General features: G+C 43.6%; 1 protein-coding gene across 3 annotated transcripts; it reads left to right on the top strand.

Annotated features, from left to right (window-relative positions):
• Positions 1-773: 773 nt before the first annotated feature.
• HMGXB4 (HMG-box containing 4) lies at positions 774-13,987 on the top strand. Of its 3 annotated transcripts, none has more exons than XM_054167994.1 (9): positions 774-1,001; positions 5,216-5,291; positions 6,170-7,305; positions 8,483-8,564; positions 9,360-9,424; positions 9,687-9,795; positions 10,355-10,524; positions 10,857-10,979; positions 12,810-13,987. In XM_054167994.1, exons 3-9 carry the CDS (start codon positions 6,244-6,246, stop codon positions 12,852-12,854), a joined length of 1,656 nt encoding a protein of 551 aa, XP_054023969.1. In that variant the 5' UTR covers positions 774-1,001; positions 5,216-5,291; positions 6,170-6,243; the 3' UTR covers positions 12,855-13,987. The 3 variants fall into 3 exon arrangements, with proteins under 3 accessions (XP_054023969.1, XP_054023967.1, XP_054023968.1); XM_054167992.1 differs by lacking the exon at positions 774-1,001 and adding an exon at positions 1,013-1,281; XM_054167993.1 differs by lacking the exon at positions 774-1,001 and adding an exon at positions 1,394-1,412.
• The last annotated feature ends 1,966 nt before the right edge of the window (positions 13,988-15,953 follow it).

Below are 15,953 nucleotides of genomic sequence, written 5' to 3'. Positions count from 1 at the left end.
AGTGCATCCCCTCAGTGGCTCGGGCAATCACGAGCTTGCAGATGTGCCGGTTCATGTGCATACATAACTCATCTCACAAAAGTGCTGTCTCTGTAAGCGCCAAGTAACAGGATTTCACTCTTTTCCATTGAGCCACTGTGGCAGGAACAAGCAGACAACTAACCCACGCTTGCAAGCCCGGTCAGCTCTCAAGAGATGACGAGATAGGAGAGCTGTGCTACAAAAGCACAGCACGACACACACGCAGGGAGTAGGTTGTGCTGAGGACAGGTGGGCACAGGTTCGTCGTCCACACCAGGCGGTCCTGGACAGAGCCAGTCCCACGCCTCTGAGGGGTCATATGGCAGCCGGGGTGCTTGGGGGCGCGGCGGGTGACCCAGACCCCAGCGCGAGCAGCAGCGCTTCCCTCGCCCTCACCCCAGCCCTGGGCCCGTCCGTTCGCACCAACGGGGCACCGGGAGGGCGAGAAGACCACAGGCCAGGGCCCAGGATCAGCCCGCTGGCCAAGCGAGGCACACGGTTATTTCGAATCCCACTCGCAGTAGGGCCTAGGCAGGGAAGGGCAAATGAGCGACAGCTACCGACCCAAGTCGCAGCCGCCCTCAGCAGGGTGGCAGCATCCGCAGCTCCGCTCACACCTTGCGGATCGGAGCTCCCCGCCCCGCCATCGATACGCTCGGCAATCCCACACCCCGCCTTCTCATCCGCCGCACGGGTGCCACGTTGGACGTGCTCGGCGGTCGGCTAGCTGTCCCTAGCTCCGGCGCCGGGCGTGTGTCCCTTGTCTCCCTTTCCAAGATGGCGGCCGCGGGCGGTGGCGGCGCGGCGGGAAGCGGCAGTGCAGAGTGAGGCGCCTGCACCGCCTCCTCACCCTGCGGCTGAGGCCCGGCACCTGCGGCCAGGCAGGCCTTGTCGTCCCTGAGCGGCCCTGCCGTCGGGGCACGCTCGGGCCTGCTGCAGGGACGGAGCCGCGGGCTGCAGTGAGGCCGGAGCCGGCTCGGGTGAGAGGGCGCGCAGACGGGAGCGGGACGACAGAGCCCGCTTCAGATGGAGGCGGCGGGACAGGCACAAGCGGCAGTTGGGCTTGCCCCTGAGGGTGTTGGCGCGCATGCGTGGAGCTGGACCGTGGGGTGCCCCGGGGGGCGCGGGATGGGCCCGGCTGCGTGTGGGCGGAAGGGCCGGCGGCGACGTTTGCCCTCTCGGCCGCACTCGGAATTCCCGGCGAAGCCCGCCTGCCGTGGCGGCTTCTACAGGTTGCAGGGAGTGCTGGCGGGAAATGGGGTGAGGGAGCCCGTTGCCGCCGCCCTCCGCTTCCACTCGCCGCGGTCTCTTGCCAGTTGGGTGCGCAGCCTTCCGTGGGGGAACCGAAGTGCGGAGGTCACTGAAGTCCAGGGGGCTGCAGATGAGCAGTGGTTGGTGTTGATCCCGCAAGCGTGTGCATTAAGGAACTGAAGACGTGAAGAGAGCCTTTGCACTGAACGTGCAATTACTGCTGAAACCAAAGAATGTGAAGCAGGGAAACCTAATTGTGATTTACAGAACAAGACTAGTTAAGGATATGTTTTGTATTTGCAGGGCTGGAATACTATATTATAAGACCCTTTGAGCAATATGTACCAACCTTTATACCTGACAAGCAGATGATATTTAGAAAGAGTAAGTAGGTACACAGCTAGCTGTAAACAAGTCCTAGTTTCTCCCAGCCACCTGTTCATAAATAAGTGACTTAAGTTTTGTTGAACAGTATCTAGCTTAGACCCTTGTCCTCTTGAGAAAAATACTTCGGTGTCATGCATTTTCCCACTGAAGTTCATATGACAACTGAAGAGCTGGCTCAAGGTTGTGAGCCCACAAAGGCAAGAGGGCAATGCTGAGTGCCCTTTGCAATGTGCAGTGCTCTTGTGCGTATACATATGCAGTGTTCCTGCATGTGTACATAAGTTCTGCCCACAAATAGCTGTTCTTGCTACAGACACTGTAGTGTCGTCTTACTGACTTAAAACATTTGTGGCAGATGGACTCCCAAAATGAAGAAATAATGTGTATTCATATGAGTTTAAACAGAAACATCTCATGCATACCTGCAAGCTTGGTCTAGTTGGGACTTGATTGTTTTAAATAACCACTATAAAATGAATATACTATGTATTATCAGCCTCAGGTTGTTACTTAAAAAATTCAGGTACATGCAGGGATGTACAAGCACAACTTCCCTGCTGTCAAGATTTTCAAATACAGCTTCAGTGTGGCAACTAGAACGAACAAGCAGCATGGTCTTTGTGGTTGAATGCTTACGCATGCAGATACACGTTAACACACAAATTCAGTTAGGTGCAATTGGTTTAATTGCTTAAGAGCAGAAGGTGGATTTTGTATTAAGCTGGTTGTTGACTGAAGACCTAAAGCCATTTACTCAGAGAGAACCAGAGTGCAGCTATTTCATAAGGGTGTTATCCTGCTCTCTGCCAGCAACTGTGCGACAGAATGATTCAGTTATATGAGACCTGAAAACCTGGAGCTGACAGAGGGTGGGTTGCTGTGGAAGGCCTAGGGAAAAAGGGCTTTTTTCCATCCCCTCTCCCAGGCTGGCATTCAGAATGGCTGCAGTGGTAGTGTTAGGAAGCAGATCAGAAGGACACACCTTCATTACAAAATGTACAATCCAGTAGTTAAAAACATTGGAAAGAATTCTTTTGTAATACAGTGATTCCTGACTGGTTCCTCATTTCCATTCATCTGAGATTCAAGGGTTTGAAACCTCTCTCAAATATCCAACTCTTTGCTGAGCGGCTCCTGACAAAAAATGGCTTTGACACAAGTTCCAGTGCAGTTTTGTGTGTCATCAAAATCAAACTCAGCTGTCTTCTCACCATCTTTCTAATTTTGTAAATACATGACTTCTAGTGATTTTACAAGGAAGAGACCACCCGCAATTTAATTTAAAAAATATATTGTCAAGCCTGAAGAGTGAGCCTGAACCAATCAGAAGGTAGACTTCTTTCCTTTCCCACTGTTTTCCAGAGAATCTTCACTTGGTTCAGAGGAAGTTTCCCATTTTACATAGTGATTCTTCTTTGTGGGAGGGTTATTTTCATTCTCTGTTTCTTAGACCTTTTCCTGTAGATGGGAACGGGGGAAGGAGCCCAGACGTGGCAACACATTCTCAGGCTCCTGCAGGACCGCCATGGCTTATGATGACTCCAAGAAGAAAGAAGGTACGACTGCGTCATAATCTCAGAGGAAGCTGCCACCAAAAAATCCCTCCAAAATGGTACTCTGCAGCCCTTGCCAGGCCGTGCAGTCAGAATGGGAAAGGAAGCTAGTATGCCATGGAGCCTGTAAATTTAACCTGGCCAAGTTGCCAGAGGATCCCAAGCCCTTGACTTCCAGGTGTAAAGTACTAGGATTTGAACTTTAGGACACCCTGACTGGAAACTGCCACTGCAGCCTTTCTTCTCCCTGCCAGGTCAATGGAGCGGGAGACTAGGATAAGGATGCGTTCAGTCATGGTAACATTTCTAGGTCCAGTTGTCTTTAGAAAGAAATACACAAGGGTTGAAAATGAAATCTTGAGTGATAGTGTTAACTGCATTAGAGCACTGAGCCCCATCCCTGCCGTCAGAGCACAGATTGTTATTTTGGGGCCTCTTGTGCTTGTTGAGTTTTGTGCATCGCTCTGCCTTCATCTGCTGTTACCTTATTTTATGCACTGTCCACATGTCTGTCATTCCTTAATGGAGTATTTAATTTCTTCCTTTTCCCATTTCACATAATTCTTAAAGAGTTCCTAGAGAGTGACCGAGGTGTTGATGACGTGGGGCTGGCAACTGGCAGGATACAGCGGGAGAAAAAACGCTCTTACAAGGAACTGCTGCAAGAGGAAGATGAGATAGCAGCTCAGGTCAGGAAGCCCCAGAGAACAGGCTGAAGATGTGAAGATATGTGTAAAGTTAGTTATGGAAGGGGATGGATGAGTTTCTTGTTCTTTCTCATGCAGGTGTTCAAGTAGAAGGCAGCAAGAGCAGCTATTGTGTTCAGTAACTTTCCTGTGGAAAAGGAGGGGGTTCACCCAAAACAGAACTGAAACCAGAAAATAGGATAGTAGGAAGCTGTCCTTGTCTTGGTGTAGAATCTTACAAGTCAGAATATAGCAAAAATAACTCTTCACACATACACTCAAAAAGTTTTTAGAATTTATGGTTGTATGAATAGCCAGCAAAGGATGGATATAATGTTAACTGATGCATTGTTGTCTTCCTGATTCTGCAGACACCCTCAAATGATAGCTCTTGAGAGGTATGAACTCACCCTATTCACCTCTTTGGGGCCTCAACTCTAAAATCACATAGTGGCAACTTAAATTTCTTCAAAACTTTCCCCTCTGAGCTAATTTTTTTGCTGTTAGCTCAGAGATGACTATTGTAATTTTTTAATCTGGAAAAGAAGTTCTAGTTTAAAATTAAAAACTTCTGTGATGCAGATGGAATTCTGTAAAGGACCTTCAGTTTCAGACCATAAATTGATCAAGAGACAAATAATAATTGGGTGACATGAAATGTTAAGGACAATTTTTTGACCCGTCATTTTAACTGTCACCTCTCTGTACCTCCTTTCACTTCTTTTTATCTTTTTCAGCACATTAAATGTGAACTGCTCACCTTCATTTCAAGGCTTGACAGCCTATGCATGCTTAGTTATTTTTCAGCTTTATTAAGAGGTAGATGCCTGTCTATTATCAACTCATCAGCTGATCTTCAAGTGCTGGCTTTCCTGGCTATTCTTTTTAACGCTATAAAGTGTGATTTGTTTTGTTTTTTCCTTGTGCATTGCTCCTCTCACTTTTGGGAAGCTCCCTACAGAGATCTGTCTTTGAATTTCCATATAGCCCTATTTTGCTGCAATAATGCCTGCAGAAAGCTTGATGCTGGCTAGGTGGCTGATGTGCTGAAACCAATCCTGACTAATACCACTTCTCATATTTTCTCACGTATCTACCATGCTTTTTGTCTCTTATCTTAAATCTTCACTCTGGGCTCCTGTAGAGAGAGTCTGGCACTAGAATAATGATCCTGGTTCATACCTAGGATTACTTGATGCTAGAGTAGTACAAATAACTCTTGATATCTCCTGCAAATTGTTACCTATGTCAGTAGTCCGTGTGCATCTCATATTATTTTCCTCACGTGTGTCAGCAAGTTTTTTCTTCTTACTCTAGGACACTGAGCTTTGTCTGGGGTCAGAGCCTCACAAAAAGAAGAGAAAGCACTCCTCCGATGAGTTCTGCCACAGAGGTGAGCAGGGGAAGGGGCTAACTTTGAGGACAGGATGCTGTTAAACCAGTGTCATCAGGCTTTGTGGTAAGCATTTTATGGGAGGAGAGTATCAGCCTTAGGACAAGTAACAGAAAACCCCATGCTGATCAGCACCAGACAGCAGATTAGGGAATTACATTTTTAGAGTGTAGTTTAACAAGTTGCTATTGTTGTGAGTAAAGACCTTCCAACCCTTATTCATTGATAAGTTGTAGTTTTCTAACTCGGGCCTTCCCTTTTGGCATTTGCATTTCTTTTATTTTCTTTACCAGGTTGCAAATTGTAATTGCATTTGCTGATAGAATTACTTTCTCTAATTTTATAGAAAGAGAAGCGGGGAGAGGGTGGGAATGGGTTTGGGTTCAGTTTAAATACAGGAACATTATTCTCACCATTAATAAGATGGCCAGAAAATGACAATTCATTCATAAAAGCTTAAGAGGTTTAAGATTTATTTTTTCCCAGTGAAATGAGAAAGCCAATAGGAAATTTCATCAAAGTCTCTTTTCAGAATGAAAAGGCTTGTATTTCATCTCGCCTTAGCTAAAAATGGCATGAAATCCTTGCACTCAAGTTGTAGTTCAGTCTCAGTAAGATACCTTTTCATCAAAATATGTTATTTCACAATACAATACAGAGTTTGACAAAACATAATGATCTTTCCTACTCTTTCTTCCAGTCTTAAACTGACTTAGTTTGGGCAATGCAGCTGTTGAATGCAGCTGGCTACACGTGTCTGTGATCTGTTTAAGCCTGAATGGAAGCCTGTTTGCTGTAATCATAAGTAATGCAGGATTTCCACTTCACTGTCTTCAAGGGAATCATCTTGAATGTACACTTCTCTTGATCTATTTCAGGTGTTTCGCCTTTGGATCTACCATCAAAGAAGAAGAAAAAAGCAGTTTCTAGCCCATCCTCAGCTGATACAACCATGGATTTACTCAAGGCTATCACCTCACCTTTGGCCACAAGCTCAAAGTCTTCAAAGAAGACCTCTGAAAAATCGTCTTACTCCTCCTCTGGCCACTCTGAAAGCAAAAAGGAGCACCACAAGAAGAAGCTGAGTAGCAGCAGTGGAGAGCACTCAGTGGACGATGGCAGCTTCCACAAATCTAAGAAAATGAAACCTCTCTATGTGAACACAGAGACCCTTACTCTCCGGGAACCTGATGGCTTGAAGATGAAGCTCATCCTGTCACCAAAAGAGAAAAGTAGTGCAGATGATGATTCTTTCTCCTACTCTTCAGCACCATCAGCTGCAAAGAAATCTTCAAAGAAATCAGCTCGAGATGAACAAGGCCCTGTCCTGCTAGGTCATGAACTGCAGAGCTTCCTGAAGTCATCCCGGAAGAAGCACAAATCACCTTCAGACTCGCATCCACCTTCTGAGAGTTTTGGTGCTGACACTTCCCTTTTTTCAGAGGGCCATGGGAGCGAGTATGAGGTTTCGGGTATGGAGGCACCACCAGATTCTGGTTCATCTTCTGGTGGGGAGTTAGAGGCTGGAGAGCTAGTGATAGATGACTCCTACCGGGAAATCAAGAAGAAGAAGAAGTCAAAGAAAAGTAAGAAAAAAAAAGACAAGGAGAAACACAGAGAGAAGAAGCACTCTAAATCTAAAAAGAGTTCTGGACATGGTCCTGTGGCAGTAGCAGAAGTAACAGTGTCACCACCACCTCCATCCAGCACCCCCTATGTTCTTCCTCCAGCTCCTCCTACTGTTTTTCATTCAGATGGTCAAGGTGAAAAGAGGAGGAAAAAGGAAGACAAGGAGAAGGACAAAGCTGAGAAATGGGAAAAGGAAAAGGAAAGAGAAAGGGAAAAAGAAAGAGAAAAAGAAAAGGAAAGAGAAAAGGAAAAGGAAAAAGAAAAGGAAAGAGAAAAAGAGAAGGAAAGAGAAAAAGAGAAGGAAAGAGAAAAGGAAAAGGAAAGAGAAAAGGAAAGAGAAAGAGAAAAAGAAAAGGAAAGAGAAAAGGAAAGAGAAAGAGAAAAAGTAAGGAAAAGATGGAGGGAAAATGGAAATTGGGTGGTGGGTAACGGTGAATTAGACCATTCATTACAAAGGCATGTTAAATTGAAACAGAAGGATAACTAATAGGATTGATGGTTTGAGTGAATCATGTTTGGAAAAGTATGTCAGTCACTGTGATTTCTGTTTGTAACAGAAGGAATATATATCATTCTGCTTTTGTGGCATAGGCAGTCTTTGGCCAATGGAGGTTTGAAAAGGTTATGCTTAAATTGCTTGATGCAGGTTATGTACCAAAAACAGATGCATCATTTTCTATGGTAATTTTTTCTCACTATTTTCAGGCTTTTGCACTAACAATCTAGTCTATTGTCACAGTTCCTGTAAAAAGGAAGCAAGCTGTAGCCTGAAAAATTAAAGTATTTAGCCATTGACTCCTGTACTAAAACAAAATCCTAATTCTTATAGACTACCACATTCACAATTTTCTCCTGTACTCATAAATTCAGTTTTGCATGATTAATATGTACAAATATGAGTAGAAGAAATGGTAACTAGCATATGAATGAGTTTACAGGTGATAGAACTGTATCCATGCAAGTATATAAATGGGGGAAAGCAGTTTATGTATGTTCAGATAGACAAAAGATGCTTTATGTCAGGAAATGGGCAGTTGTAGCTCAAGTTTTTTCTGCCATTATTCTGTTTTTCTGATCATAGCTCAGCAACTGCTTCTGCCACTGCTGTCAAATGTCTTACTACTTACACTCTCTTTTCCTTCCAGTCTGAAGTGTTTTGTAAGGATGTAAGGAATGGACAAAAAAATATTATGATAAGGACTAAACTGTTTTAGCAGAACTATATTAGGTACTGTGAACAGTATGAGAGGTACCTTTTTTATTATTTTAAGTTTTTAAAATGAGCTCTTTAAACAAAGTTGTATGTTGATTCTGGATTCAGAATAGCAGGTTGTTGTTACTTTGGAGTGAAATGCATTGATAAGAGTTGTTGAAAGACTCATTCTGGCAGGTTCCTGTGCTTTCATAAACACTAAATTCAGCCAGAAATCTAAACCCATTGCTTCTTCAGGTTCCTGATGTAGGCACCACATCTTTAAGTCTTCAACAAACACCATATTCTTAGTAAGTTTCAGTAGATGTCATAATTAAAAACCTTTGTTTTCTTTTCATCTTCTGACTAGCCAAAGAAGAAAAACATGTCTGCCTATCAAGTGTTCTGCAAAGAATATCGTACAACTATTGTGTCTGAACACCCTGGAATAGGTGAGACAATAATCTTGCCTTCTCTTGTTTTATACACCAGTCAGATTAATTAGCACAACACATCATTCATGTTTCAACTTACTAATTTTGACAGAATGCAAAGAATCTGCCAATTTTCTTTCAATAAGAGCTGGCAAAGGGGACAGGCATTAGTTGTTTTCATTGTATTTTAACCAAGCTGTGAATCTGGATGGAGAAATTGCTAGCTTGCTCTTACTTAGAGTTACCTCGATTGTGTCACTTTCACAGAATCACAGAAAGACAGGGCTTGGAAACGAACCTTTGGAGACCATCTAGTCCAACCCCCCTGCTGATGTAGGTATGCCTAGTTTAGGTTGCATAGGAACATGTTCAAGCATGTTTTGAAAGTCTCCAGAGAAAGAGACTCCACAACCTTTCTGGGTAGCCTGTTTCCAGTGCTTCATCACTCAAAGCTTTTCCTCAAGTTAAAGTGAAACCTCTGGTATTGCAAGTTTGTACCCATTGCCCCTTGTCCCATCACTAGCCACCATTGAAAAGAGCCCAGCCCCATCTGCTTGACCTCCACCCTTCAAGTATTTGTATATCTTTCCTATATATACATGTATGAGTTGCTATTCCTGATGCCAGCTCTAGAAAAAAAAACCAAACAAACAGTAATGGGAATGCATACTGGCAGTTATTTTCAGGACAGTTCTAGTTGTGAAGTCAGTTACTTCCTAAATGTGTATTCATTGGCCAGTAAACTTCCTATGTTCTCACGATGATTTTATGATTTCATTTGTTTTAAGCATTTTTTGTCTTTCTTCCTGACAGATTTTGGAGAGCTAAGTAAAAAACTGGCAGAAGTGTGGAAGCAGCTACCTGAGAAGGATAAACTGGTGAGTGTGTGAGATGTTTTTGTAAATTATTTCTGTAAACTAGGTGCTTAGGTCAGCACATGCCAGCAGCATTGCCACCATACCTTTAAAAATGCTGCCTGTGTCCTCAAAGTATGGAAGCCTCGCCCTTGCAATCATAAAAGCATCCATGTTCTTACGATACTGCTTTACCAATTACATCATTCAGCCTCCAGGTCCTGGCATCAGGTAACAGATTTACCTAATGTTACTAATCTCTTTTTGCATACCATGGTAACTGCAGATCTGGAAACAGAAAGCTCAGTATCTCCAACACAAGCAGAATAAAGCAGAGGCCACCACTGTGAAGAGGAAGGCCTCATCTTCTTCAGATGGTGCACCAAAAATAAAAGGTAATTGTACTTTTATTTACTCTGCTGGTCTTTCTTGGACAGGGAAGATTGGGCTTCCTGTGAAATACAGAACAAAGATCCTTTCCTGCTTCACACGTCTGCCTGCTTTCTCACAAGTCTTGACATGTAACTGATCATATTGCTCAGAACCAATGTTTTTGTGAGAGTGGTAATGATGTCAGCATCTTAAAAAAATATATTTCTGTGTGTTAATTTCTAGAAGGGTATTTGGTTTAGTAATCTAGGGGTTGAAATGTAAACCAAGAAGAGGCAGCAGGGAAGTTCTAGTGGGATTAGCTTGCTGCAAGAGGAAAAGGAGTCGTTTGATTTGGTATCTGTTTACCAAATATTCCAAACCAAGTCTCCCAAATTTCATTCAGCTGAGGTTGATGCTTTTCATACATAAAAGGAAAGTTTTTGACTCCAGAGACCACAGGACCAGGTTCACAGAGCAATGTAAGCATCTTGTGCCTTTGAGATTTGAGTGTTGCTAAGTAGATTGGCTTGTAAATAGCAGAATGAAACAGGGAATATGAAATTTTAATTTGTGTGTTTCCAGCTTCTCCAACAGGAGTGATTTCCCCTCATAAGAAATCTCCCACCAGTACCGTGGTGGTGTCTTCCTCACCAGCCAAAGTCCCTGAGACAGATCCTATTGATGTAGCTGCACACTTACAGCTGCTGGGTGAATCTCTGAGCCTCATTGGACACAGACTGCAGGAAACAGAAGTGAGTCCATAACCAGCAATGTCACGGTGATCTTGTGCAACCTACATAGAGGACTGGGGGGGTGATTGTTATTTTACTTTACTTGAAAGTTTAGTTTCTGTTGTTCCCTATTTTTTTCATACACCAGTATGCTGTCTACTGAATTCTTACTTTTTTTTTTGAACCAGCAACTCTCTGTGAAGCACATGGCATAGTTTTGTTACTGTTTAAGTAATGAAAGTGGAGAAGCTTGAGAGTGAAAATACTGCATCTTCATGAGAATCAATACAGCTGTGAAAGAATCTTAATTTTCACTACTCATCCCTACCTGTTTTTTCCTTTGTTACTTCCAGGGCATGGTGGCTGTTTCAGGAAGTTTGTCAGTACTTCTAGATTCAATCATCTGTGCTTTGGGCCCATTGGCATGTCTGACCACACAACTACCTGAGTTGAATGGCTGCCCTAAGCACGTTTTGGTGAGTTCCCTGTGGTTATTTCCGTTCTATCACTGTTAATTTCAGTAGAGTCTAGCTTAGAGCTTTTCTGTGCATCAGTCTTATGATGTAGTTATAATTCCAGTGCAGTACACTTTTTATAGTGGAATATTTTTTCACATTCTTTTAGATGTAACTGCTGTACAATAAGCTTGCAAGTTTTTTTTCTCCCAGTGGCAACTGACCTAATAGTTGTAGCACTGATTGCGGTGCGTGCAGGTCCTGTTTTAGTGACTGGATCAATCTATCTGAATCAAGTAAAAGGACCTGTACATATACTAGTGTTTTTGAAAGTTCTCATTTTCTGTAAAAATGAAAAGCACCTTCTAGCTGCACTGTATCACACAATCTGTTTTAATAGCAGAAAAAACAGCTTGTGATCTCAGGATTCCTAATGTGATTGAGTAAGGCCTTTTACACGTGGCTGTAACTTTCTCCAAGGAAAGAAAAACAGTCCCTTTATTTTAAGGAACTGCATAACTACAAGTTCTTTTCCACTTTACACTTAATATTGAGACCTGTGGACATAGTTTAAGGTGGCAGTGTAATCAGGAGCCATATCTCTAACACGAGACACAAATAAAGCAGCTAAGTAGCCTAAACAAACATATAAATAAATAAATAGCCTACAAAAGAGATTAAAACAAATCTGGCAGAGAGAACAACAGAAATGGGATATGAATTCACATGTTATAATAGGACAGCCCAAACATTGATTCATTCTGAGAACACCCTATTAACAACAAACTTGACAGCTTAGGCTGTGATCTCCCACAGACTGGCAGGTCTGCACAAAAGCTGAGTCAGTGGGGTGTTCCCATACTAAGCCTTGGAAAAACATCTTATCCTTTTTTTCCTTCCTGCTTGCCAAGTGCATTCAGTGCAATGACAACACATGACTAATGGTGCTTATATTGGAAACTTGATCAACTTACTGTTATAAGGAGCAGTGGTGCTTTAGGTGGATTAAGGCACTTACCACTTCTGAAAAGTGGTATTTAGACTTTATGGTAACTAAGCTACTCTGATTTTTACCATCAGATACATAACGGTGGTGGTCAAGGTATGGATCAAACTGGCAGTGGTTGTTGCATGCAGAATGCAATTTACCTTTGCAGTCAGTAGGTGGCATTGTTAAATTCTAGAGCCGTAACTGGTGCAGATCCAGCTCCCCTGTCTTCATCAATAAAACATGATATTCCTAAGGCCTTCTTCAGCCATTCAGCAACAGGCTTATGCTTACTGAAATGCTGAATTTGAAGAACATACAGATAATGTACTGCTGGGTCTTGTATTCTGATGCGCACAAGACGGACTCTTGCTCTCAAAATTATATTACATTTTGCAAGGAAAAGTGGAGAGTACTTATTTTTCCCATCTGACACTCTATTACTGTGTGGATTTAAGGGTTTCTCTCTTGTGAGTGTAAAGTCAAGTCATTTTTTTATATGCTACAACTTTGACCCCTTTGCTCAAGTCCTTTGTCACTAGTCTTTCCTGTGCTCGATGTGATACAATCAGTGTGGCTTGTTTCAAATTCAGAGATCAAGTATGGGGTTTGTAAGGAGGGGGTCATGTGAGGAAAGCCTCAAGCATTTCCATTGTTTCCAGGTGCTTAGAGATACTGAGGCTGCCTTTACGTTTAGTTAACTTACGTTTGCAGTGATGTGAAAATAAGCCTAATGGTGGTGGCGAGGACTGGGCAGATGACTTGTAAAACAAGTGATACCCTTAATACCCTTGTCTCTGTCATTTTTTAAGGATTTTGAGCCACTATCTGGCAGTAAAAAAATACTGAATTTCTTTTCCCAGTCAAACACACTAGACAACATCGCCTACATCATGCCTGGACTTTGATGGGAAAGGATCCTGGGATGTACTTAACCTCTGCGTAACTGACTTCTGTACATATGCACTACACCGGCACTCCTGAAAGGCTCCGTGTGTAGGGTTTTAAAGTTTTATATCTTCATGGTATATACATAGGATTATAACTATTTGACTTCTCTTTTATGAAAAGTTGTGAAGTTAAGCTGAGCAAACCCTTTTGTGTTTGTGAGTGGAATGTCCTCCCATCTGAAAGTATTTTGTATGAAGCATTCAGAAAGCTTTTGAGATACTTGCCTTAAATTCAGATCCTTTAGTGGGGGAAGCAGCCAGAGAATGGACTTCTTGATGAAAAGAAAAAAAACATCACCATGAAAACAGATCATTGAAACAGGTGGCCAGGAGAGGCTGATGATGATACTCAACAACTGAATGAGCAGCCTGCTCTAGTTGGACTTTTTTTAAGCAGGGAGGTGGTCCAGATGACTTCCTGATAACCCTTCCAACCTAAATTATTCTGATGTTCTATGGGCAGGTAGAGATGATATGTTTTGAACCAAGGAATGGAACCAAACTGTTCACCAGCCCTATTTCTAACAGGTTTTCAATTTAAAATCTGCTTGAGGAGAAAGATGGATAGCTGGTCAAAGATACAGAGGGCTTTGCCTTTCGGTCCCTTATTCTAACCCCGCCTTCAGTTAGTAGTAACTGAAAGTTGCCAGTCTCAGCTGGCTGGTCGGGTAGCTGACGTTTGAAGTAAAGTGGAAGATGACAACAAATTTAATCTCTTCTTGTGGACTTGCACCCAAGTCATCATTAGCACGGTATCTCAAGTAGCTTGAGAGAGTGAACCTCCTGCTGATTTTCCAAGGGCATGGTCAGCCTGCTTTGATGAAAAGGAGTGTGGAAGCAGATGGGGAAAAACTTGACTTGCTTCAGCCCATCTTGCACCATTCAGTGAACAGACAACTCTGGTTTCTGAGACTGCTCATCCCCCATGCCTTTCACCAGCAGTATTGAAAGAGCCATGGTGCTGCTGTGAGGCAGTGACTAATGACCAGTTTAAAGCAGTTATGGCTGAGTAAGGCACATGTGGGTTGCTTGGACCGATTCCCCTTCCTTCCAGGCACATATTTGGTGTTTGGTTTTCTGCTCCTCTAGAAGAGGAGAGCGCTTGATTCTCATATAGGCTTTTGTGTGTTTGTATGTTTGTGTATGTGGTGTTCATATCATGTGTATTTAACTTTTGCCAGTATCTGTAACAGATTTTATTTATCCTGTATATTTCTCTGTGTGTGTGTGTACATATATATATACATAATGTAAAAGCAAAACCCCCTCCCTCCACCAGCAGTGTGGGGAAAAAATTAATCAAGTTTGCCTCACTCTACTTCATGCAGGAGTCAGCTGTATTCATAGCAGTAAGGGTTGCCATGGCAGTAAGGATTGCCATGTTATGGAGAAACATCAGGAAGGTTTTAAGCATTTGTAGAAACAAGCTATCTTGTGAAGATAAGTCGATCAAGTGAAATGTAATTTGACTCTAGTCTTTCCAGCCTCATAAAAAGTTTTTAAATGACAGAAGAGCAATTTTTTTACTTCCAATCTGAAGTCTAGCCTGTTTTTTCAGGGCTGTTGAAAATGAGCCATATTCATTGTGGCGCAGCCCCAAATCACATTTCAGTTAAATCCTCAGATGTGCAGGAGGGTTTTTCTCCCCTATTCCTCTTTACCATGTATTCCCCACCTGTAGCCTGTCTCTTACACAGCTTTTCTCAGTGCAGGCTTAAGTTTTCTCAGTCAGAGGAAGAGGCAGAAGGTTCTCAGACCACAAGTTATCAAACCAAGCCTCAAACCAGAGCATGCATACATGACTACTCCCAGTGAGCCTGGAACTTGGAAGAGCCTGAGAGGGAGGCAGTCTGATCCCACTAAAGATCCTGACCCATAGGAAAGCAGCTGCTATTGGGAGTGGCACAAAAATCACTGTCTCTTTCCAGCCCTTTACAGTTGAGAGCATGGCAGGTGAAGGGGGAGGTCTGTTCTCAAAAGAACAGAAGGGGATCAGCTTTAGCTTTGTCATCTGTACAATGGAAAACTCTTCAGGAGTAAAACAACACACACAGCCCTGGTGTATTGTATTTTTATTAAAATTTGTACACTTTGTATAATCTGTATCTTGTGGTATTTGGTGCTAGCAGGAAAACTTTGGCAAGATTTAGCAGGTTTTATATTTTTTTGTTATTTCCTTGCTGTTTGATCCAGATTACATTGCAATTATACAGAGAAACTTTTTTGTACTGTACTTAACAATATAATTTTTTTTAACATTTGGAGTGTTGTCCTTCATTTCTGGCATGCAATGTGTTTTTTGCTACTGGTGTTACTACTAGTATGTAGTGTTTCTCAGCACAACACATCCAATTCTAAAAACTCATTAAGCTCATACAGTTTGCAGGCAAGCTGTGGTGGTGCCAGTACCACAGGTCGCCCAAAACGTCGTTAAAAGGCTGCTGAACGCTTGAGAACTTTTTTGAAGGGAGATGAACCATCGAGCACTGCAGGTGCCTTCGGGGCGTTTCTGTTCCGTGCTACCTCGTCCCTACACTTGGTTCGCGGTGTCACTAACAGCACACGGGGCTCGGGCGAGCGTGTTCTGACGGGATGTCAGGTGGGGCGGTGTTAAATCGTAATTTGCGGCGACTATTAATACGTCCCCATTTCCAGGGAATGAGCGTCAGTCCATTGCAGGCTCGGCTGGGGCGGGGCGATGGCTCACGCTTGCAGGATGCTGCAGAACGCGGTGCCTCCCTGACCGGCCCCTGTACCCTGTACGAGAACGCTCCAGCACGGGATTGCGGAAACCTAGGAACCCATCGCTACGGGCTTTCGTGTATGTGGGGCACCAGTCGAGCTCGGGGTTTTTCTGCACGACTCTTGCGAGGGAGGCTCTCGGATCCTGCTCGCCAGGGACGCGCCACCAACACTGCTTTTGCCTTATCAGCTGCCGGCTGTGGTCGGGTTCGGCGAGCGGCGGTGGGGCCGCTCCGTGCCTCAGCCCCACGGCGGGGCCGGGGCGGGCCAAATTGCGCACCCCTCCCGGGCGGCGGCTACCGGCGTCACAGAGAA

This window comes from Dryobates pubescens, chromosome 15 (genome assembly GCF_014839835.1).
Source record: "Dryobates pubescens isolate bDryPub1 chromosome 15, bDryPub1.pri, whole genome shotgun sequence".
NCBI classification, from domain to species: domain Eukaryota; kingdom Metazoa; phylum Chordata; class Aves; order Piciformes; family Picidae; genus Dryobates; species Dryobates pubescens.
The sequence above is the reverse complement of the archived record's forward strand: the minus strand, read 5'-3'. Positions and strand labels throughout refer to the sequence as shown.